The sequence below is a fragment of the Agelaius phoeniceus genome, chromosome 13, assembly GCF_051311805.1.
Source record: "Agelaius phoeniceus isolate bAgePho1 chromosome 13, bAgePho1.hap1, whole genome shotgun sequence".
NCBI classification, from domain to species: Eukaryota; Metazoa; Chordata; class Aves; order Passeriformes; family Icteridae; genus Agelaius; species Agelaius phoeniceus.
Genome location: NC_135277.1, coordinates 6,627,311 through 6,653,120, shown reverse-complemented (window position 1 = coordinate 6,653,120; position 25,810 = coordinate 6,627,311). Strand labels below are relative to the sequence as shown.

General features: G+C 41.8%; 1 protein-coding gene across 1 annotated transcript in view; it reads right to left on the bottom strand.

Annotated features, from left to right (window-relative positions):
• Positions 1-25,810, bottom strand: part of AKAP13 (A-kinase anchoring protein 13) — a 208,928-nt gene that overhangs the window by 106,668 nt on the left and 76,450 nt on the right. The window contains exons 7-8 of the mRNA XM_077185732.1: positions 16,424-16,720; positions 7,652-7,835 (exon numbers count right to left, since the gene is read on the bottom strand). Coding sequence (XP_077041847.1) covers positions 7,652-7,835; positions 16,424-16,720 — 481 coding nt within the window. The remainder of the gene's footprint in view (positions 1-7,651; positions 7,836-16,423; positions 16,721-25,810) is intronic.

Below are 25,810 nucleotides of genomic sequence, written 5' to 3'. Positions count from 1 at the left end.
TGTCTTCTTATGAGATTTAACCATCCTGGGTCAAATCTTTCTCATCTTCCCTTTTCAACAGTTTCCCATCAAAATACGTAACAGATATCAGTGAACTGAACATTTTGTAAGAAACATTTATGAGCTCAACTTTCACAGAAGAAAGTATCTTGGTTAAAAAAGCAAGGACAGCCTGAGAAGGCTGATAATGTTCACTAGCTCTCCCATCTGCATAACCATGCCATGGGCCACTAAAAAAGCCTGGAAGAAGTCCTCCAGCTCTGGTCAGCCTTCTGTGCCATGAAGGCAAACTCAAAAGGGAAATTTTTGGTTGAAACAAAGAACAGACCTACCAGCCCACCCTTCATCTGCAGAAAGGTGGCTTAGAGAAGGATGACAACTTCAGAGAGAGAGGAGAAGCAAAAATACTTCAAAATATCTCAGGCCATGTCCTGCTCCATCTGGGATCTGATTAGATGGCTGAAACTACAGGATCACCTCCTGCCCATCTGGCATGTAAGACAAGATGATAGATCATGGAATCACAGAATGGTTTGGGTGGGAAGGGATCTTAAAGATCATCCCAACATGGGCAGGGACACATTCTGCTATATGTGGTTGGTCCAAGACTCATCCAAGCTGGGATGGGACAGTAAGTAGGAAGTGGTTTTTATTTAAACCTCCCAGCACTGCCCAAGTAGACTGGTCCCTTTTCAAAGCAGAGCCACACTGAACTCACATGCTGAATCTCTCCTCATCTGGCAGGGGAGCAGACAGTGAGCGGCGGAAAAAGGAAAGGAAAGCCCACACCGCACAGCTCCTGGCTTCCGGCAGATACGGGCGAGAGATTATTAAGAAGAAGGAAGATAAGTGAGAAAAGGAGAACAAAAAAAACCCCAAAAAAACAACAAACCACCATCTGATCAAAAGCTCTGCGTGGCCTCAAAAGCTGCAGAAACTGCTCAATAACAAGGGAGTGAAATTCAAGGTGTTGGTGCTTGGTGCAGGCACTACCAAGAGACAAGGTTTGAGCTGCAAGGGAGAGGAAGAGGAGGGAGGAAGAGATCAGAAGATGAATGAAAAAGCCTCAGTGAGTTAAGAAAAACTTTGTGTTAGGGAGATCTATCCCAGTTTCACAAAGGGGTGAGGAAGACAGTTTGGGAACTCAAGGTGTTATTTCCTGGGGATATCCCCTCCAGATTTCTGAGCTGAAACAAAACAAGCTCAGTAACATTGCCAGCTCTTAGGATCTTACTGCAAGCCTGACAACAGCTGTGGGTTTATTCTGAAAGCATCAGCCTCTAGATCCATGTGGCAAAGAAAAAAGGAAAAAAAGGAAAAATTTATTTAAAAAATTTAAACAAAGCCCATACCATTAAGGCTGCATGAAAAGCTAGGAAAAGGCCATAATTTAGATGCTCTTATCTGTAGCATCTCTAGCATGTGCTAGAATAGGTTAAAATAAATCAACTACTTTCAAATTTGAAAGATATTTAATAAACACAGAATTCATACTTCAGGCGTTTCCAAGCATTCAAAATGCCCCAGGAAAGTAGAAAAAAGTATGTTTCTCATGTAAGAAAAAACTACATAATGCTCACTAATTTTAATAGCTTTGATGTTGAAAGAAAGAGTTAAAAGTTCATCTGATGTAGAAATAATGACCAACCCCTTACTGTGCCTCACACAAACATGAACTGTAGTTGTGGGTTCTAACACCAAACTGAATTCAGGATTGCATAACCTACCCTTCAATATCAGAATAAATATTTAATAATTCAAAATACATAATGCTAACCTCTCATTGATCAACACACTATACAGCAGCAAATCATAAAGAGAAAAGCTGGCTTGGTCCTTCAACAGTTATTTGCAGCTGCACATATGCTAAGGGAACATGTCCAGTATTTCCAAACACAACAGGTCTGTACTTCTAAACCCAAGCATTTCTTAGACCCCAATGTTAATTATACATTAAAAAAGTATAAAAATACAGCTACAAACTCTTATCAACTATAGCTGCCAAAAAGTACAATCTGCATTCCATAAGAGTAACTGTTATTAAATGCATTTTCTTTCTTTTTTTTTTTTTTTTTTTTTTTTAATTTTCAGAGCATTATTTAACAAGAAGGATGCCCTGCTCAGGATGTGGAGCTGTAGGTCCAACACAGAACCCAATGTCCACCTGGAGACTCATCAGTAAGCAAAGGCAATTTAAGGTGAATCTATGAAACACACTCAAGAGTGGAAACAGATGCCATTTGTTATATTTTAAATTTTAAAAGCACCATCATGGAGAATACTTCAGCAGGCAGTGTTTACAGCTAAAAACAGCACCTCAGATCAGGACAAGTGGTATGGAAGAAGAGTTGTCTCTGGAAAACATCTCCACATGCTGCAAGCAAGCATAATCACTGGCTCTGCAACACACCCCTGAGAAGAAGCCATGCCTTGGGCTGCCTCTGACACAGCAGATTAAAAAGACTTCTACAATCATCTGCTCAAACTCTAACCCAACCATGAATGTTACTGCTTGGAGCAAATCTGCTCCAGAGACTAAATATGAGCATCCTAACTGGGTATCCAGCTAGCCCATGCCTGAGGCCAAAAACCCAGCAGTTCTGGGAAACCACTTATCTGCATTTTCTAAATTTATCCTGAAACAGAGTTGGTCTCTCATAATCACTTACCAACCATACAAGGCTGTCCAGCACTTATGGCCCCTATAATTTTTGGGAACACTTCCAGATCAGGATTGCTGGGGGAAAGAAAATAATTACTTCTTATATCCTGGCAAATATTCTCAAATCTCTTCTAAATCTCTTCTTTCTCATCTTCACAGGTCTGTTTCCATGATCTCCCAGGATCACAATTTCCAAGTGGGAATACAGAAACATTAATATCACATGGACTAAGCCTTCTCTCTCTTCTGTATTCAGAGGTGGTTACATACAAAACAAAGGAGAGGAGGGAGCCAAAGAATAAAAAGTCTTCATAGGGATGTGGGAACACACAAGGAAGTCAGTAAAAGTTGGAGCCTGGTGTGGGGTGAGTAGGTAGAAGAGAGAAACACAAACCCTTCCTGCTCCACCACGTTTACACCTGGTTGCCCCATCCTCCCACTCTCAGTCTGCTCCTCTGCTGTGGCCAGAAGAAACCCACAGCACCTCAACATCTTTCTAATCATGATGTTAAAGCTATTAAATGATGGTGTTTCAACTGAAAATCCTACAGGCACAAAACCAGACCCTGTAGACCACTGGCCTTCGCACACTGCTCCAGACAGATTGCTGTCTGTAGCTAAACAGCATCTCCTTAACACACACCTCTCTGAGTCCTCTTCCAGTGCCCTTCTACACTTCTGACTCCCTCTTAACACATTAATCTTGTGCCATCACTCGTAGATAAAAAGTCAACTGTTCTCCTGCCACACCACAGCAAGCCATATCTCAAATCCAGCTCCCCAAATAGCAATCAAATGGATTTGTTGCTTGGTTTGGAGGGAAGAACAGATGGAGAAACATCAGCACTAATTCAATGAACCTTACAGCCTCTGATATCTGCTTAGCCAGGAATAAAATGTATGTATACCATGTTTTTAAGATCATGCTTAAACACTCTGCTGAACATAAACTGGGTACTTCTGGAATTAAACACTTGCTTAAAGGCCCTGCTAAATTGGGGTGAAAAAAAAAAGGCATGCAAGGCAAATCCTCCTGCAGCTCTGACTCAGAAAAGCAAAAAAGTGTATTTAGCTATAAAAGTAAAGTCACTGAAAAAGCATCCTTATTTGAGAGGCACCATGGAGATTACAGCCCAGACTTCACCAATTACTTACCTAAAATCAGAACAATAGCAAGTGATAATCATGGATCGAAAAACATTCACAAAACCCTTCTGCTACCAGTGAGCTATTCCTCATGTGTGTTAATTAAATAATTTTAACTTTGGAAATACAGATCTGTACTAATTTACAGTTTCACAGATTGAGACTCCTGACTGTTACCAGGATATCTGAAGGGAAGAGCAATCCCAGAGCTGTGCAGAAATACTTTAAAGCAAAAAGTAGAGAAACCAGCAAAAGTAAAAAAAAGTTTACAGTAAAAACCTCAGAGACTGTTGCAACTCTTTGCAGGGATGAGAAAAATGTAATTTTAATTTTTTTTTAAATGGGCTTTATTTTTCTCTGGCTTCCTTTTTTTCAGAGGACATAAATCACTCTCAGCTGTGAAGGAACTACAAGCATTTGGCTCTGCTGGGGAAAGAAGTGTTACTGGACAGAAATAAAATCAGCAACCAGATCAGTGTTTGCATGTTTTACAAAGAGCACTTCCAGCCTCTCTGCAATCCCACACGCTCCCAGTGCCTTGAAGCCATTTTCCCCACTGCTGTGAGAGCCCTGCAGAACATGGAGCTGGAAGGGGATTGTGTTACTGCCCTGACTGCACTGGGAAACACCAACTCCTGCACTCTGCAGCTGTGCAGTTACTCAGGGAGGTCCACCAGCCTGTTTAATGACTGTGCTGCCTCTCCAGAGCCAGCATCACTCAGCTCCTACACTGGGGAGAAACAGGCTCCAACCACAGACCATTCACTCTGGAATTAGGTGAAACTCCAAGGCTTTGCAAACTGCCATTTCCAAAGTTATCTTTACAGATAAATCTTTATATATATTTTACCCCTATAAAACTACTGCACTTCTGCACTGTCCTATTCCATTTCCACTGCAGGACACTGTTTACTGCACAGTTTTCATCTTGGAGATAAAACAAGTCCCCTCAGGGATGATACACAACTGATGGATGTTTATTGATAATGAATATATATTTGCTTATATAAATATTTATTAATGAATGCTGCTATTAACTCTTGATCCCTGGTGACCTACATGGGCTCTGTGACAGGTCCTTGTTTGGGTCCCAAAAGAACCAGCCCATGCACCTTTCTTGTCTGAGGAGGAAAAGCCAGTGCACACCACGGAGCAGAATACTTCCAGGGATGGAAAACTTACATAGGAAGCATCTTTTTTTTATTATAATTTTTTTTTTACATGAAATACTGTAAAAGCTGAGAAGGGAAAGTTCATCAGATAAATTCATCAGAAATTCAAAATGTCACCAGTGAAATTAGTTTCTGAGAAAAATATTTACACTGCAGCTGAATCGAGCTACTTTGCAGACAAACTAAGGCAAAACAACAACGGAGAAGGTTTTATGCCTGCTCTTTAATGACTGTATCCTAATTATGGCAAAATTTTACCCCTTCCCAATGCTGGCTGGGAGAATTATTGTAAAATGGAGGGTCCTGCAAATTAGCAAGCAAAAGAACAATAAATTCCCCCCAAGGATAATGCATCACAAAACACACTGCATTAATTTATTTGGCACAGTGCAGTTTAATTACTTGTAAAAATAATGACTCCTTTGTAGGGGCCCTCACTAACATGCGTTGCTGCTCTGTGTTTTGCTGAGTGGGACGAGCTGTGTGCCAAATTTGTGTGCATGGATTATACAGTGTGAGCCCAGGCAGAGTGCAGAAAGGAGGTTGTACAGTGTCCTTTGTGTTTTGACAGCACATAAATGACACTCACTCTCTTCACGGAATTTTCTGCGTTTTGAAGCTCAGTATTTCTCATCCTAATAGGGATTTTCAAATCTTGATCCTATCTTGCAGAAAATGCTCAGCATAATTAAAAAAAACAAAAACCACTGCTGGGGAATCAGGGTGTGCTCATTTTTTAACCATCACCCTCCTGTAGGGAAGGGCTGTGGCCATCCCCATGTCACTGCTCCAGTCAGTCTCAAGGTCACATCATGATGCTCCACCACCATCCTACCCACTGAGAAAGGGAACCAGGATTTCCAGTATCTGTGGATTTCTGGTTTTAGGGCTTCATGTGAATAGAAGAGTTCTCAAAGTCAGGGGACCTGTGGCGTGTCTGTCAGATATTTATACATTTTATTTCCACACAGCAGTCCAAGGGGAAACAAATCACAAAGACCAGTTTAAGGATATACCAAGAAGAACAGGAATTGGGACCTTGATGGTCTGCAGTTGCTTGTGTCTTATTTTCAAAGACAAACTGCAAAGGTCACCAGAGAAATTCCATGGATTGGGCCAGCAGCATTCCTTAAAGGCAACGACACAGGACAATGTCCTGGAACCCCAGTCCTCTTTTCATTCCACTGAGTGAGAACTGCCATTCCAAAACTGGAGCTAGTTGTGAAAAACTTCACCAAATACATGAATAGCTGTTGCAATAGTTTTGTTTACTTCCCATTTTTATTTAAATTACCAGCTCTACTCGCATTAGGGTTGCAGTATTTGCGGTAAGGCCTATAATCAAGTTTTGGCCAGCTTAAGCTTCCTGACAGTATGTAAAGCCTGTTAATGTGGTTATTCTCACCTTGGAGAACCTTGCTGCAGTTACAGGATGAATTTACACATCCCATTTTTATACTATAGCCTGCAAGATAGTTGTGTTTTCACAGTATGACCAACCTTGATGGAGAAGAATGTAACACTGTCATCCTCCCTGTATTGATGCCAGCAAGAGTGGCAGGAAAAGGTATTTGGGTATAGGTCCCATCCCACCCTGCACCTTCTCCTTCACCCTCACTTTCCAAGTGGCTGACTGAATTTAAGGATAAAACTTAAATGCAATCACTCTAGCAATACAGATCATATTTTCTGCCCCAAAACACGGCACCCAACAACTACAGAAAGCAGAATAATTTACAATCTTTAACAGGGAACATTGCGTGATAATGTGGACAACACAGCAGACTCCTAAACATGACATTGGGTCATTCAACATAAACTCCAAGTATCTCAGAAATCAATTCAGAAAGACAAAGTTTATAACAAAGCTTAAGAGAACCAGGCATCAGAATAACACACACGGAGACTAAATCTTTGCTCCTATACAAACAGCCCCCTTGAGATTTTTTTAAGCTCCTTGTCTTTATTAGCCTCAGCTATTAAAGCTAGATCTCCAAACATTTGCTGCTCAAAACTAACTTGCCATCTTCCAAAGGATTCCTTGTAAAGCAGTGCAATAAATGCTCATGCCACTAGTTACTTGCTATGTGTTGTAAGTCCTGGCTTTTTCTCAAGACCATTTACAACAGACCTGTTTCTGTCAAATATTCTGTTCTCCTTTAAATATTTGCATTAATTCTTATTTTTTTTAACGTACACCAGTAAAATGCCTATTCATCTCAAGATGCTGCCTTATTTCAATATAATGATCACTATTTTATTTAACTAAAAAAACTCTCTCTCTAAGAAGTAAGAAACAACAGTCCACAATGCCTATTAATTCCCCTCTTCTGGGCAGGTGTGCTCGCTTGAAGAAAAGCTTTTTCATTTGTGTTTGCATAAGATTTGTATTAATTAGTCAATACTACAGTGACTCACTTTGGACTTTACATGACAGCTGGAAGCAGAATATTGAGCAACAAGAAACACCCTCCAAAACATAATTGCATTTCCCCTAAACCCTCAGGACTGTCCCCACTGCTGCTAGCAAGAATGGTAAAAGCAAAATTACACCAAAATTGCCTTTAAGGATGGAATATAGCACTCAGACACCATTGAGTGATAATGTACAGCAAAGCCAAGCATGGCAGAGAATGGAAAACCAGCAAAGGAACCACCAAATCATCCTTACTCTGTCAAAAGCTGGTGCAGCTTCTGGTAGCCCCTCTCCAAGGCCAGGCTGACGGGCGTTGCCCCTTCGTTGTTGTGGATGCTGAGAGCTCCTCTTCCACCCGGCTGCTGGAGCAGAAACCACGTCAGGCGCAGCAGACCCAGCCTGACCGCAAAATGCATCAGTGTCTCCCGAGGGATGTTCTCTGGGAAGGCAGGAAAAGAAAGAAAGAAAGAAAGAAATGGGAATTTGTAGGCTTGTGGGTTAGGGGAAATGTTATATCCCCACATCCCGGCTCCACCACACGGCGGCTGGCATGGAGCTGACAGCCTAAAGGAACCTGCAGCACCTGGAAAAACAGCCTGGTTGCCAACGTGCAGGAGACACCGCTCGTAAAGTGAGGGATGTGATCTGGTGGGGCTGGAAGTGCTCAGGATCTCTCATGCTGAGATTGACCACAGAAGTCAATGTGAAAACGCCACCATTTCCTGAACAGCCACAGCCACCACCAAGCTCCAGCACATCCAAACAGAAATGTGGTCAGGTGGGTTTTCCTGGATGGCCAAACCTTCTCCTCACACAACCAGGACCAGGATTTTAGGGACGGACAACTTTTGTCACTCAACAAGATGCTGATTTATCCCAAGGCATGAAGAAAAAAAAAATTACATTTGATGCACATATCCAAAGCAGTTATAAAAAAGAACTGTTTAAAAACTCATATAAACAAAAAAAAAAAAACGAAAACGCAAGGGTTTTCTTGCCTGGTTTGATTACCTCAGACCAGCTTTTCTCAGTAAATACAGTAGTTCTGTCATTCTGAGGAGCAGCATTTATAAACTACCTATCTCCACTGATGCTTTTTGTATTTAATAACTGCGACCTACTAATTTGGTAAAAGTCACTCTAGAGCCTGAGCTTTCATCTCAGAAAAATAACCCCCTGCTCCAAAAGCTGCAGCACTAGAATGATGCTCTGAAAAGCTTTAACCAGAAATGAGCTCCAGATGCACTGCTGAAATCCAGTATTTACAGATCAAAGCTTGTTATTTCTGTATGAAAGGCAAAAGCATTTGGGTTAAAAAAACTGCAAGAAATAAAAATTTGTTCTTTTAATTAACAAAGGATTTCAGTATTGACTGACAGCAACAACAACAAAAAGGCACCAACTGGGTCTTAGAAAGTCATGCCAATGAGCATGCTTGGTATAAACCCTTTAATATTACAAGAATGATTTATTGGGTTATTAATTTGGGTTCCAGCCAAATCTATACGACAGGTTTTAAAATGCAAGCACATAATGGCTTTAGGATTTCATTTTGTATTTTCTTCTTTAAGAAGTGTGCCCCAAGAGAAGTCAATTCTTCAAAGTGCTGCTGTTTTTCTTGCTTATTTACTTACTTTAGGGACATCATTAAGACCTTCAGTGAAAAACAAAACAAAGCAAAAAACGGGCAGTTCTCCACTGCCTCACACACAATTTTTCACAACTTTCTGGATTCAATTCCGAAGAACTAATCTGTATGCAAGAACCAAGGCTTTCTGGCACTATTTCCCTTCTGAATGACTCCAAATTAGGTCTCTGGGCTACAAACCAAGTCTTCCCCCTAACCTCCTCTTGATTACCGTAAAGCAAAACCGAGCTGCCCTAAATACACAAGTGTGTCTGAATGGAGGTTCCAGCTGATCAGAGAAAAGGGAATGGCTGAGCTCTCCCAGAGACAAATTCTCAGCCTTTGGCTAAATAATGAGAAGGACTGGGATATTAAATGTTACAGAGCGTAATGATTTAGAAATAGCACAATATGGAGGTTAATCAATGGTTGCAGCCCCGGATTTTAAGAAAAAATGAAAAATAACATAGCATATAGACAGACACAGAAGAAAGGTACTGATGAGGCTGCAAAATGTGGAAACAGGTAGGACTTTTCAGAGTGAAAGCAAATACCCAATGTTTTACTCAAAGAACTTGTACACGCACAAAGCTCCCACACTGCCTGTACACTGACTGGCAGAACCAACATAATTAATGTGGTGTAATTCTTCCTACAGAGATGCAGGAGGCACAAAAGCATTTCTGTCAGAGCAAACAACTGCCATCCTAATAAACAACGTGCTGCACTAGTCTGACCACGTTCTGTTCTCACATGGGATCTCGTGTTATGGCTGCTTTGTTGAAAGGGAAAATCATCTTCCTAACCAGAACAATCTTCCCCCAGCAATGCAGAGCATTGCAGACCTGCAAAGCATAAGCACAGATCCCTGGACCAAAATGCTTCCTCCTCCTGTAGCTGAGAGCATTGCCAATAAGGACAAGCATCTTCTGCTCACCAGCTCATGGTTCACCACTAAATACACACTGCCAACTGCAAGTTCTGCAAGATGCAGGCAGATATTCCTCTTGTCCCTGAGCCAGATGGGTGCTTCTCTCTGTCTCCTATGTCTAAAGATGAAACAGCCCCTCCCAGTTGTCACAATGCCTCCCCAGTTGTCCCAATCTGCTGATATGGCTGCACTTTCTGAGAATCTTTCCTGTTCCATTGAAACAATCTCCTCTATCACTGGATCAGTGGACAGGGCAGCTCCAGAGTGCGGCTGGAGGTGTCTGCAAACGCAGCTGAGGTGAACGTGGCACTGCCCCGCTGCCTCTGGGCAGTGACAGTGTGTGCACAGGATCTGTAGAAGAAGAGGTGGCGTGCTGCCACCAGAGCATATTAAACACACAGCCTCACCATCCACTTTTGGAAGGCTCTGCCTGACACAGAACCTGGCACGAGGCCACCCTAACAGATGGGCACAGATGATGGCAGCGAAGAGACAAAGTACTGTACATCCAACAACTGCAGGGGCCCCAGGCAATGGCTTTGGAAGGTTCTGGAGTGTGCAAAACTTGCATGGTGACAGTTAAAAAGGCATGTGCCATCTGTGGGCTGGATTAACTACTAATATATAATGAAAATACATCTGTTGGTGTCTGGTGTTGCTCAAAACTAGACAAGAGCTGGTCTACATCAAGCATGGACATTTTGCTGGATGGAGAGGGGAGGAAGACAGATCCCTGCAGACTTCCTACCTTTGAAGGGATGAAACTTGTCACACAAAATGTTGGAAATCCAGGCAATGATTTTATGATCTTGTCATGGTGCAAAATGTCCCACATGAAAGGATATCAAAAGCTTTAACATGCAAAAGCCAGAGCCCCTTCTCCTACCACATACCAAGCAAGAGCTCCTTGTCTTAAAATGGCTGTTGTTTGAATGTCAACAAGAAGCTCCTGGTAATTAGGAAATTGTGGAAATACAAGACACACGATACTGAAAAGGCCAAGACTGTTTTGTTCCTTTCTCGTTTCCTAGTAATAGGCAAGAGTTGAAACATATGATTATTGCCCCATAATGGCAGGGTACTCCAGTCCAGCTGGCAAAACACAAGACTTTGAATATATTATTTTTGTGTAATTGTTTTCTGCTGTGATACATGAACAGACAGTTTATCTGCTCAACTGAGGACCAAATTTCCATAGAAGACTGTCATATGTACTTTGCTAATAGTAAAGGATTAAGGTTTAAGGTGCTGTTAGCACAAAACAAATGAGCATTGAAGGGAAAAAATAAACAACTTTGGGTATGACATGCCCAAGAACACTAAGTAAAAACTTTAATTTTAAACCTGATTAAATACCAAAAAAAACCAAAAACTACTGTTCCTTTTTTAAAAAGAACTTTCCAGATAGAGTAACCTACACCTAATGTTCAGTTTATGCTCCATGCCCTGAGACATCTCATGAGCCAGCCATGGAATGGGGTAGCATTGCTTTGTCTTACTGTGCTCATGACCTTTACTTGGTTCTCGCCCAAACTCATACACACTCAGCAATTTGGAAATCTACAATCACATCTGGCCCCAAAGTCTTGCTTTCTGCTGGAAATGTTCTCACTGCTCAGATCAATCCTTGAGAAACAAGGGTAAAGAATCCCAGAACCAACCTGCCACCTCACACTGAGGTCCTAGAGGAAGGCTCCAGCAGAGCCTTCTGCTCTGCAGAAAGGTCAAGGCAAAGATGCTGTGTTTGGACTTATGAGCTCAGTTAGTAAAGAGATGTGTGGGTAATTCCTTTCTTAATCCAATAAACAAGAAATTTTTCAAAGCACACCAAAAGATCTCCATGTCCCCATTCCCACTAATATCAAAGGGAACAGGAATATTTCCATGCCAACAATATCTCAGCCACAGACTAAACGGTACATCCCAGTCTTGAGCAGCACATTTCTGATACTGTCTGAACAAAAGTTGCTTTCTGCTTCCCATTTTCCACTGCAGAGGGCACTAAATTTAGGTATGGAAAAGACTTTACATCTTATCAAGGACTGCTGCTGAACAGAGCACTTTGTGCTGTTGGCACTGAACAGATCCTGTTGATTTATACCATACCATCCTTTATCAGGGAGGACAGAAGCTGAGCAGCAGACTGGAAAGGATATGAAACCCAACCAAAAGAACACCTGTAACTATTACATTGAAAGGGTTCCAAGAGAAACTATAACAAGAGTGCAGCAGATGAACAGATTAAAGCTTCATGTCTGAAATACATCATCAGTAGCATAACTTTAGCATCCACTCATGGGAAAAAAGACTAGGTACTAGTAATCAAATTCTGAAAGTTTTTAGAAGGTTTTTTAGGATTTTTTGTTTAAAATAAGATGGTTTTTTTTGGTGACATTCTCCTTTCATGCTAAAAAAAAACCAAAACAATTCATGATCTGTATTCCTGGTAAGACTCATGTTGTCCTGTACATTGAAATCCTACTGGTTTTGTACATGAAGCTATTACACCCATAATCATTCAGACTATTTCAAACCAGGGCAGAGAGTCTCCCTCTATACTCACCACCCACCTGGTGAGGTCATAGAGTTTAATTTCCCAAACAGCTCTTATTGAAGGACCGCATTTGTCCCAGAGCACTTCTGGGAAGCTCTACATATTCAACACATCAGTAACTGCAATCAGTTAAGTGTTCTATCTAATCTGATGGTCTCCTGGTTATCTCCTTGAAAAGCTGGCTCACTATCTCACAGCAGTCCTTACACTCCCAGGGGAATTGCTCCACATCACGGTGATCACAGCAAACTTCTGCCACCATGAACCAGCTCCTGAAGCACCACCTCAGAAAGCTCACACAACCAAAAATCAACCACAGCTCTGGGTTTCACCACTCACTTTTAATAAGCAAAATGGAAAGACTGTTTCCTCAAAGGTTTTGTCAGAATATTACTTCCAAGTTATTTTGAAAGTGATCTGCTTACTAGTGATACAATCAAACTCTCTAAGCTTTTCATACCTGAGCCTCAGATCCTCCCTATTTTTTTCTCCTTTTTTTTACTCCACTGCACCATAAACAAGCTGTAATTATTACTCATACCTCAAAATATTCAGTTGTGGTTTTCTAGTTAGCTTATTTTCTCTTCAGTACTTTAAAATAGAACATCACAGTCCTGTATTTACATTGCATACATCCTCAGGATACATATTAAATTTTGATTTCTAGACATAAAGTGTAACAATCTGTTCCATTTAAATAGCTGCCTTTAAATGCCACTGAGAACAGTAAATAGCCCCACTTTTGACAGCAGTAACAACTATGTTCTTTAGAAAGTTACAGTGCACTTATAATTATTAAGACAGACATGATTATATGGCACCTGAAAGAAATGCTGTGTTTGGAATACCACAGTAACAAGACTAATCCTTAATTATAGATATTCTGAAATTGTGGATGCCATTGGAGCTCATACAGATAGATAACTAACAGCAGGGCCCAGGAACTGCTTGCTATGGAGAGACAGTGTATGTCTGGTGAAGAACACAGCTGTGTCTCAGGGACTGTGCTCTTCCCCAGCCACACACTGTCCCGGGCTCTTTTCTGCCTCTCAGTTCATCCCACCAAATGCTGAGTACCCTCTGCCACTGCCAGCAAGAGAATGGAGCCCAAGCACCTCTGATGTCAGCTATGCTACATCCTCCCATCCCTAATTCTGCAGCTGTGTCCGTTCAGTGACACAGCAGATGAGTTCAACAGCCCAGGGACAGAGGTGGCCTTTCCAGCAGCCTCTCTGCCCTCTGGGGTGACAGCAGTGAACTCCCTGCCCTCTGCTCAAAGCCTGGCCAGGGCTGGGTGCAGGCAAAAGCCTCCACACAGAGCCACCCCCTCCTCAAAATTCAGCCTGGATTTGCGCTCAGCGGTGGATCCTGTACCCAGCTTCTGCCTGCAGAAAGCCATGACTTCCTAACTTTTGCAAAAGTTAGATTTCTACTTCAGGCCTTTGAAAATCGACCTTTGAGCGTGTTTGACAACAGCAGCCTCCTCTGAGCAGCAGTTCCCCATCAGGCTGTGGCACTCGGGGCTCCTGGCTCGCTCCTGCCTTCGGAGGTTCTGCTGAACAGCAGTGTTTTGTTTCCAGCCCACAAGGGCCCATAGAGACGTGCCAGCTCAGAGGCAGCGCTAAACGCCTTTCAAGAAGGGATCTGACATTTCCTTTTGTTCTCATTTCTATAGTATTTTCTCCTTCGAGAAGGTTATTTGAAGTTATCTGGTGCTGACATTTAGGGAAATGTGAAGCATGAATTGCAGTGGCTGTTCATAGGTAGTGAAGCAGTGCAGGACAGGGTGTCCCACTGCAGGCATTGGCTAGAATGTGCCTAACTGTTCAAACACTCCTACAGTGCAATCTCTACAGGGCTTTTCTCTCTCCCACACACAAATTTACACACAAGCACCAGTATAAGGGTGCCATATTTCAGCACAGAGGTTTTTCTAATCTGGCGCTCCATCATAAACCAGGGACATCTCTTCCATCTCACAGAGTTTCACGACCAAAAGGATGCTTCTGTATGCAAATCCTTCCTGTCACAGACACAAAAATCCCCCCAAATTCCCTATGTGTAAATATCTCCTTACAAAAAACTACCAGATAACTCTGCCTCTAAGAAAAAGGAACATATTTTACAGCACTAATATTCTTGAATTAAATTTGCATTTAGTGACATTATATTTATTCACTTTTATCTACACACACCTCACCACAAGATGCCAAAACACTCAAGAGTTAAAGAATTTGGGACTACAGAGCTCCCCCTTCTCACTGTGAATGCTCTACAAGTCCATTAACATACAGAGTCCTGCATAACCACAACTTCCAGACACACAAGCAAACTGAGGTGCTGGTTTTCCAAAGAATAATTAAAAAAAAAAAAAGCAGATCTCAGCCTTCCTGCAAAATCAGCAACAATTCAGAGTTTCAAAGTTTTTGTTAAGATCAACGTGTGGTCATAGTGATTTATATCACTTAAACCAAAAATGTCTGCATTATCACAACACTTTTCAAATGCAGAAAGAAACATCAGTCACTTCCACACAGAGGAAAAGAAGTGTTATCTCCTTGTAAACATGTGACAGCTGTTGAATTTCTATCAAGGACCCATTAAATATGATCAAATATTTTAATGTCTGCTAACATGGGAATTGTCTGTCTTTGTATTGAGCTTTACAAAAGCAGTCAGCAAGCTGGATAAAAATAAAGCAGGAAAATCTCCCATGGAAAACCCTGTTGCAGTGAGCAGAACTGAGCAAGTCATCCCAGCCCTATTCAAGTGTTTGTGCCACTGCATCTTAAAAAAGACAACAGATGCCTCACAGTCACATTCCTGAAGTGAAACTGTTTGTCAAAATACCCTGGAAATTTACAGCAAGGATTTGTACATACTGGAAGTAGTCTCCTGGTCCCATGTGTGTTTCCTTTTACACCCTTGTGACAAAAGAGGCAGAACTCCAAGGACACAGACACACTACAGCACTCTGAACCCCTCAGCACTTCTGCTTCAGCAGCCACCAGAGACTTTGGGCCAGCCTTGGGATTTATTTATAAGCTCTCAGTAGCCTTCACTGCTGTGGTTAAGGATCAAGTTTTTCCACCCTTCCCTTATTTGCAAAATTGTCCAGGCTTATTTTGGGGAACTGCAGTATTAACCCATCCTGTGTGCAACCAGGGATATGATATAAACCCTCAGGGCCAGAGCCTCAAGTCCTCCAAGAAAAATCACATGCATTTTTCATGTCACAGTCGTTTTGCACCTGTGCTATAAAACCAACATTAACTACACGTGCCAAATTTCTGGCACAAGGATATTTCCAGGAGCATCAGATATTCCACACACAGGGTTCTATCAGCATACAGCACTATGCTGGTACACATACCATTGTTACACACACACAAAAAATGTTTTCAGGCTGTACGTGAAAATACTGACTGTAAGCTTGTGATATTCCATAAGAGAAGAGCAGGAGAAATAATGAGTTACGATTATATATATATATATATATATATATAAAAAATAGAAAATAGAAAAATAATATATAATATATATAATATATTATATTATATATAATATAATAAAATATATATGTTTATATATTATATATAATAAAATATATGTAATAATAAATATATAATATATATAGATATAAATAAATATAATAAAAATATTTTATATGTTTTATATAAAATAAGATATTTTTATATGTATGTAAGGTGTATTTTATATACCTTACATATTTTAAGGAGGCTGAAGTGCAAGATATGAGATGTGGATGGCCATCACATCCCCTCTCTGAGCACAGAGACCACCACCACACCTATTGGAGAGTACATGGCAGGCTTCCAGTGCAGGGAACCCTTTCTCCCAAGCTTTTCACCTCCCTCCCAACCTGCAAATCTCACTGTGCCCCACAATCCTCACCGCTCAGGGCCTGGTCTGCTCCCAGCACGTTCCATTCTGCTGGCAGCTTCAGGTGTCGAAATGCCAAGGCCACTTTCTCGTCCAAGAAGTCCACGTCTGCAGCAGGTGGCCGTGACCTGTCCAAGAACCGTGTGAAGTTCAGCGCCTGCTGGTTGCCAGCACAGGTGGCCAGAAACTGGGCAGCATCGTAGGCTTCGTCCTGGACAAACTGGAAACTCTCCTCTGCCACAACCAGAACGGGGTGACCTTCTCTAGAGGCACAAAGTGCCACCTTCACTGTCTCACAGCAGTCATGGCCTGCAAAACAAAATTCAGACAAATGGTAAAAAAAAACGGCATGGGCTGAGGAAACACAACTGAGCAATTCCTTAGATACCCACACTCTTTGCATTAAATGCAGTAAGACCAAGTTATTGAGGATCACAACTCTAAATTAACATTGTCTTTGGAATTTATATGCATCATCATTTATATTATCATGAGAGATAAGTATTTCTTATAGATTTTAAAAGGAAAAGATGTATACTTCTTCTCTGTCCCAGTATAAGCCAAGAACTATAAGCCACCCAGGCTATTTATATACAGCCACAAGCAATCTCAAGAGTTTTCAGTAATTTAAGTAAAAGATTTTGCTATCATACCTAAAGCCAGGTTATATGGACAAACTTTTCTTCTGCTGCTCTGCAGGACTCCAGTAACTCACCAGAAACTAGAATCTGAGTGCTGCAAAACTACATACTCCAAATGCTGTCACAATACTTGGCTTGCACTGAAAACATTGAAATTTCACCTAAAACAAAGGTCTACATGGCTACCAGAGCACGAGCTGCCTGGGCATGTCCTGTTTGTGCTCACTGTGGCACCTGCCCCTTGCATTTGGGTTCACACAACAAAACTAAAAACTAACCTGCTTCTGCTAAATAAAAACATGGAAATGGCCACTTTCCATATTTACAAAACAAGAGGGTTGGAAGCCTGGTAATTTCATTATTTATTTAGGTCAGGGAAACAGGAGAAAGGAGGCATGGCAGCAATTTCATTGACTCAGAAACTTGAGGGGAAAAAAAAAACCAAACAGCAAACCAAACCAAACACCTTTTGGGAATTTTGAAAGGAAAAATATACTATGTGTCCAACACAACCAGAACTTGTAGTTGTCAGACATGCCCCTTCAATAATAAGGTTTGTGTTTCAAGTTCACTGTGTGGTACAGTTTCTTGTTCCAGCCTCAGACTGACGTCATGGCTGTTTTTGCCAGAACAGCATGGACCCTGCACTAATTACTGGAAAAGCTTTTTTTGCCCATGACCTCAGCATACTACCACATTCACGAAACCCTGATTAATTAAATACAAAATGACGATTTATTTTTAAAGGCTTGAAAATTCAATTTAAGCCCCTATTTGTGGTCAGTGGGAAAGTTTCCTTCTTCTGTTGGGGCCTTTTGCTGTTGATTTCCCTGACAAAAGGGAAAATATGTCCCTAATCTTCATGGTCTTTCAGCCAACCTCACAAATCTGTTCTGAGGCTTTTGGCATCTGTACAGATTTTGTCTACTGAAAGAGGCAATCCTGAAGTTAATTGAAAGGTCAAAACTGCTATTAGGACACTGTGGGTAACACCAAAATTGTCAGAGATGAGGCTGTGGCTTCCTAAGGAGAGCAAATGCAGCTGGAAAGGTATCAAAGGCAAGTGGAGAAATGGAGGAAAACACTCAGGGATGTTGCTGCAACTGCTCAATACAACCTTCAGGATGCTCTGAAGCTGAAAGGTGAGAAAACTTTCCTTCCAGGTACCTATTAGCAAGAGGATGATATGAAAGCTGAAGGAGTAGATTTTATTTCTGTTGTTTTGAAGAATAGGGGTAGGAAGAACTTCTACTGCTCTTGAAAATACTGCATGTGCATTCTAATCCATTACTGTATTAGTACTCAGCTGCCCAGATGGAACTCATTCACAGATTCTGCTCATCTTCACAGTAAAAACCCCAAATGCTCAAGGGAGAAGTGGGGAGGATGATCCAACTTTGAGGGAACTTGCCTTTAAGGCCATTTAGAACTGTACATGCCTCCCCCTACATCTTCTTGCTTTGCTGATCTTCCTAAAGGCATCAAATACAGAACAGGTAAGACATTAATTTTGTTTCCAGCCTCCACAAAGGGGATCTCCATGCAGACTGTGAGAGGACTGTGCCAGCCTACAGGAGCTGACTCAAATCCTGCAAACTGGGCTCTCCCTAAAGCAGAGCAGTGGAAGGTTGCTAGAATGCAGAGTTTAAAAAAAACAAACACAGTAAAAGCTTTCTTAATAGCATGAGGACAGCTAAACCTTTAATTCAATTTTTAAAAAATATTTTCTGCCTCTTCCCATAAGAATCCCATCTGCAGAATAACCTAGAATACAACTACTCTGCCAGCAGACTTTCAGGATTGATGCACCAAGCCAAAACAGCCCACGAGCAGCTACAGAGAAACCATTTGGGACAGTCACTTCCTTGTCACAATGCCAAACAACTCTGCTGTGGGACAGCAAAGGCTCTTCCATCAAGACAACAGCTACAGGAACCTCTGTCAAGACGTGTGGTCTCCTTAAAGCAGCACATCACGGATGTACACAAAGTTCCCTTGGATGAAGTGTGTGTTAAACACCAGCTGCAAAAGGCAACACAAGGGAAGGTGGTAAAAAGACCATGTAGCCAACAAGGATTCTACTGAAACTTCCCCAGATATTGAATATGCAGCCTAGAAGAGAAAATGACAGAACTGACAGTCCATTTTTATCTAACAGGATCAAACAAGCATCACACTAAACCCTAGGGAATGTTCTTCAGAAGGGCAACAGCTTGCAGTGCTTTGATGTTGTGCTTCCTCACATCTGAGAAGATGTCAGACATGGGGGCAAGAACATGGGACAGGTTCTGACTTTTGGCAAGCAGTTCAAATGAAAGGGGAGCCAGGATGTAACAAGAGCAGACAATACTTGAAAGGTTGCTCAAGAGGTCTCTGCCCTCCTGCTTTGAAATGGCTGCTGGAGCAGTGTGAGCAAACATGTCCCCAGTCCAGGAACCTTCTGAAGGAACCATCAGTGGAGCAGCACTTCTCACCACATCAAAGATCCAATGGTCTGGACTAATACCTGAACTTCTACAGCCCTTGTCCCAGAAGGGAACTGAGCTTTCTGGCACTCTCAGGAGGTAAGTAATTAGCACTGCAAAATCAAATCTGTTTTCAAGAGGTTAAGTAACTTGTTCACAATCACACAGAGCTCCAGGCAGTGCCAGAACGGTACTGCTCCTGTGCTTCACCCTTCTGCTCCCTCTGGCAGACAGCAGGGCTTTCTCCTAGTATGGGTTAAGCACCAAGTTATGCACTTAGGAGCCATCAGGGTGGTTCCATCACCTCTGTCCATCCACTATGGACTGCTGAAACCCCCTCATACACCTGCCTAGATGTGGAACAGAAAAATGTCTGGCACTGAAAGGGGAAAAAGAAAAAACTCTGGCTGTGTCAGTGGGTTGGTTTTGGTGTTCTGGTGGAATAGTAATTTTCTTGGAAGTGGCTAGTGTGGTGCTGCTTTGGATTTGTGCTGGAAACAGTTTTGCTAAACCAGGCATATTTTCCTTCTTGCTGAGCATTGCTTCCAAAGACCCAAGGCCTTTTCTTCTTCTCACCATCCCACCAGAGAGGAGAACTGGGGCACAAGGAGTTAGGAGGGGACACAACCAGGACAGCTGACCCCAAGTGACCCGAGGGATATCCCAATGTCAGTGTACAGAGCTGGGGAAAGAAGGAGGGAACCTCCACTGTGTGTGATGGAGCCCTGCTGCCCTGAGGATGGCTGACCACCTGCATGCCCATGGAAAGGAGTGACCTGATCCCTTGTTTTGCTTTGTTTGCATGTGGCTTTTGCTCTATCTATTAACCTGGCTCTATCTCAACTCTGAAGTTTCCTCACTTTTGCTCTTCCAATTCTCTTCCCCATGGCACAAGAGGCAGCTGTGTGGGGCTTAGCTGCTGGCTGGGGTTAAACCACAACAGTCAGGAAGAGCAATGAGCCTATTGACAGAGGTGTGCATTTCCATAGCTTGAAAACACATGGAACTGAATAAATCACACAGATAAGAGCACTTCAGAGAAGGGATGAGAAATCTCCATGCTTTACATTGCCATCAGGTTCCCAATACTGCCCAGCAACCTGATTGCCTTCAGTCTTCTCCAGAAATCAGGGCCTTTGGGCAAATAGCAATAGAAATTATTAAATACTCAATTTCTGTCATGCTTGTACCAACCATCCAGCAGTATCCTTGTTCAAGTTTTAACTCTCCTCACAAACTTAAGTGTTTCTCTCTAGCTGCCATCTCAGACTGCCTGGCTACACTTCCTTTCTTCATCCTTTTTTTTTTGGACACAGTACCAAATGTGGTCATTTGCATGCTGTCTCTGATAAAAATCAAATGATCCATCCCTTAACTCCAGCAACACTGCATTTTATACCATTTCTCCTTTTGCTCCTCAGTTACTTTAAATCCAGCTTAGAAACAATTCTTGACTTGGAGCTGCTTGGAGAAACAACAACATATTGCAGGAAAAATACAGAAATTTAAAACTATTTCAATTTATGCAGGGATGGGTACAGTGCCTAATGCTGCTGCTATGAAGTGAATTCCTCATCTACACATCAAACCACGCTTTCAAAATTATTTTAAATGAGACAACAGCTCTTGAATTGAAGAATTCCTTACTGGGAATGAAAGAGGACTCTTAATGAAGCTTGCTCTGGGGAAAAGATGAGAATGAAAAATGAAGACATGGTGCTCTGGTCTGTCTGTCCTTATCCCTGAAGAGATGAGATGTATCAGAATGACAGCACTGCTTCCTCTACATGTAGATCAATGAGCACAAGAGCAGGGGGGATTTCTCAGCTGCAAGTCATTAGCAGATAAATTAATGTACAGCTAAGACTTGTCCATCTAATTGCTACCTGTGCCTGTGATCTGGGGTGCAGTTAAAAGGGCAGCAGCACAACTCTTCTGACTGCTTCTTGTTTAACAAGGCCTACATGGAGACAAAACACCCCTAAACAGAGCTTTATTAAAAGATGATTTCATTTCCTCCTCTTCCAAAAGTGGAAATCCTGTCCAAACCTCCTATTTTCAGAATTCACACTGGAGCTATCAAACAATGGGCCCCCAGGCTGGGCAGCTATTTAAAGCCCTGCTGGAAGGACATGTTTGGGTTTGCTTGGTAGGTGACTAAAGACTAATTGCATCCTCCAAGTCACCATGGTGGAGCTGGGTTGAAAGAGGTCTTACAGAGAGATTTAAGGACAGGAAAACCAGACAACAAATGTTGTGAACCCCATGAAGGATCTCAGATTTGCATCCAAGATGCATCCAAGAGATGCTGCCATCTGATGGCTTATGGAAAAGGAAGCCAGGGGATCTCCTGTGACCATCCAAAAAGTGCTTCTTTTCTGCTTCAGAAATCCTCAGCTCTGCTTCTGAAAATCAGAGCCCATCTTTGAAGTGCATTTGTGAAATGTACACAGTTACTGTATTCACTCTTGCAACACAGGAAGCCTTATGAAATACACAGGCACAGCACCAGCACTGGACAGGAGCCTCTGCTTTTCCTTTCAAATCTTTCACTGGAAGGTGAAAGAGAGATTGAAGAGTGGGTAAAGATTTTTTTAAAGGCTTTTACACACTGCAGATGCCCTAAAAACCTAGAGAAGTGTAAGACCCCACACATCACATCTTAAATAATTTCAACACAGATTCAATCACTTTTTCCTGTGACTGATGTCATCTAGTACTGGCATCACTTCCTTTTAATTACACTGCCTCAAGCAATTAAATACACAGAAGAGGATGAACTGCAAAAAGTCTTCTTGGCTATGCTGTTTTAGTCTATTTTAAGGGGGTTTTTTTGTTTCATAATTAAGTGTATTTTCAAATCCACAACTGGTATTGCCAAGTGGCCATTTGTTATGCAACTTGTTTACCCTTCTGGTCTACCAGTACAAAGATTGTAATTCATGAAATACAGCTTTTTCTATGAAGAATTGTTTCTTAGGGGAAAACACAGTCTGTGGTAGAAATGAATAAAGCATCACCATATGTAAAGGATTTCACAGTAAAAGAAAAGTTTGAAATGAAGATATTTCCAAGCTAAATGAAATTAATTTTTGTCTATCTTTTTAACTAGCAGAAAGAAAGTAAGGAGAAAAAAAACCCAAAAAACAGCAACTCTGGGAGCTGTGGAATTAAGAAGAAGTTAAAGATTGAAGCTGCTTCTCTGCCTTAGCTTAAGGATGGAGAGAGAGCTGAGAGTGAGTCAACGGGAATGTGCCAGCCCTGTGGAAACTGCTGGCAGGCAGCTACCAGCAGACAGACAGTCTCTCAGACCCTTTTCTACTTCCAGTTTTGATTCTCCTCCCCTTTGAAACCCACACAAGAATCCTTCACCTTTTGAGTTCAACAAATACGAGAAAAGTGATTTTTGAATTACAGAGATCAGAGTGATAGAACACATTGCAACAGTACTCACCAAGGCAATTATATCTCACAAAATTTACTTCTTGTTTTGGTGACCTGGCTCAAAGACAGAGTGTTTCTTACCCTTCACAGATCAGGAGCTGTTGCAGCAGCTCTGGATTTCTGGACTGTCTCTCCCTGTTTGAAATTTCATTTCAAATTTCCCCCATGTCTCCCACACTTTCCAGACCACCAGTCATTAAATGCAAAGCAAAATACATGTCCAACCATACAGCTGCTATGGGGATGGCATGCAAACTTTTGCAATAAATGCACCACACAAATAGTGGAGCTCCCAGCACATCAGATCCTGCAAGAAAATTCCCCCAGATCTCCCCAAGAGTTTCCTGATGCTCAGAGGCCTCCGCTGGCCAGGGAGAGCTGTGGTTGGGACTTTTGACTTGTGTGGACAGTTATGAGGTCATTCCTTCATCTGCTGGTTTGTTTGCCAGATCATGATTTGAGGATTTTTATTATTGGGTTGGGTTTTTTCCCAGTGGGGAAAAAAGCTGCTCTAGCAGAGAGACAAGAGATGAGGCTGCTGTCTTGCAATGAATGTTTCACTTCCCTGCTTTGCACAGATTTCCTTCACCACCACATGCAATCTGCTTGGCCTCAGTTACCTTCCCTACCCTGCAGAGACAGTGGGAAGAAAAAAATGCATTGAGATTATGGCAATCTCAGCTTCTGTAGGAATAAGGGCTGGCTGAAAAGCTCAGTTAATGACCAACACCAGGAGTAGAAGCATCTGTGACCTAAGAGGACATATCCATCCCCAACAGCACAAATTCAGCAGCCAATAACAGTTAACCACAGCAGCAGAGATGGTATCATGTCTCTACTTCCTTCCCTGCTCAGACTTTTGGTGCTTTCTTAACACCCAAACTCCAGTGCCCAAGATTTTGCACTGAGATCCCCACTGGAGCAGTGGCAGTGCCATTACACCTCCACCTGCCACTTAATGCTGTGTCTGATACAACAATGCTGGAAATTGTGCTGTAGAACTGCACAGTGCCTCTGGTACTGAGGAAAACTGCTTCCAATAGGGAGAATTTCAACCAGATTAATTGGAAATAGAAGAACTGTAGCAGTAAAGCCAACAGTTAAATGAGGTTTTGGTAGCTTTTCACTGAGACAAACAAAAGCTTGCTTGGGTGATGTAACCTAGTGTGTCCTTAGGCTGGCAAAAGAGGTACTGAAAGCACACAAAAAATCATCTCCTGGCTAATTCTTGAATCTCAGTAGCTAATTTTGACACTTCAAGTTATGACTGATCAGCTCAGATGAGAATATGTTTCTTACAAGGGGAAATTACCTTCCTTAAATTAATATAGCCAACAGCAGGGCAGGATAAATAATCCATCCCATTCTTCAGAGCAAGAGCCTAAATACAAGTAAGTATTCTGTAATTTGAAGAAGTGATTAATCTGTATTTATCCACATCTTCAGGTAAAATAAAGCTGCTAACATAAAATTACAGTCAGAAGTCCTTTCTTTTACTCTGCACAGAAATAAAAGCTCACATTTGAACAGTATTATGGACTATATATATATTCAGTGTTTAAGACTGATGATAAAAAAAGCCTAGGAAAGAAGCAGATTGCTCTAGTAATTATAGAAGATGCAGCAGTCATTTAATTCTGCAGTGATAAGCTTTTATTTAGGTAAAGTCTTTCAGGATATAGAGAATTTTCACATACAATGAAAATTTATGGGGTATTTTGACAGCTTATATTTCCATTCCATTTTCTCTAATCTTTCACCTAAAACAATTTTATGTTGTTAAGGTTTCTTTTCAAATGTGATTTTATTTGAAAGCTTTTCTAAAACATTCTGATTAATTTTGGCAGCAAATGTAATGAAATAATTTGTCTATCTTTTACACTTCTGTACATCAAGAAACCCAATGAAAAACTCAAGAAACAAAAATTAAAAATGTGGGCTTGTTTTTACTTCAGCTTGAACAGAATTACTTCAACCCTTTCACCCCAGCTGCTGATGGACTTTATCTGAAGTCTCCTGGGGACCACATGAAATTTTGAGGACATGGGGCAAGAATAAGGGAAGAACCTTGGAGTCCAGAAGGGATGCAGAGGAGGTTCAGGGAAGGCAGAGAGGCTCCTGAGTGAATCAGCCCTTCCCCAGTGCACCTGAGCTGTCCCCAGGAGCTGCTGTGCTCACAGGGATGTGCAACACTCCTTGCATCACAGGAACAAATGAAAGATGCTCAGAACTGAAGTAAAAGCTGAGATTTTTGGCTAAAACTGTTTGCAGGAGTTTCCTTGCAGAACACTTGCTAAGTGCCCGGGCTGGGTGTCTGAACAAGGGCTGGTCTCACACACACTGTGTGCTGCTGTTCATGGCTAATCCCTCCGAGGTCAAATAACGCTCTGAGTCACCACAGCCATTGCCAAGGCAACTGTGGAACATACAGAGTGTAAACACATGATTACAGATTCACTGTGCGTCCAGGAAGGAGGAGGAGGAGGAGGAAGAGCTGCACTGAAGTCAGTCATACTTCCACTGAAATCAGTGTAATCACTGCTGAAACAACGCTGGACAAATGCATGGGTGTCAGCAGAGGGGATGAAAAAAATCAGGCTTTTCCCATTTCTTGTTCTGCCTTTCCCCAACAACCTCTTCAGCACTGAAGTATTTTTTTTCCTTAGGCAGTCTCACCAAAATGAGGATGAGGGTGCTATCCACATGGCTATTTTACATCTGAGATGTCACCTCTTCCTTGCACCATAGCCCTGGGCAGTGCAGGAATGAGACTACCTTTTTGAAAATTCCCTTAAAACTCTGTCTGAAACAAGCTGTATTTTGGGACAGCACCCATCCCGGTCCATCTT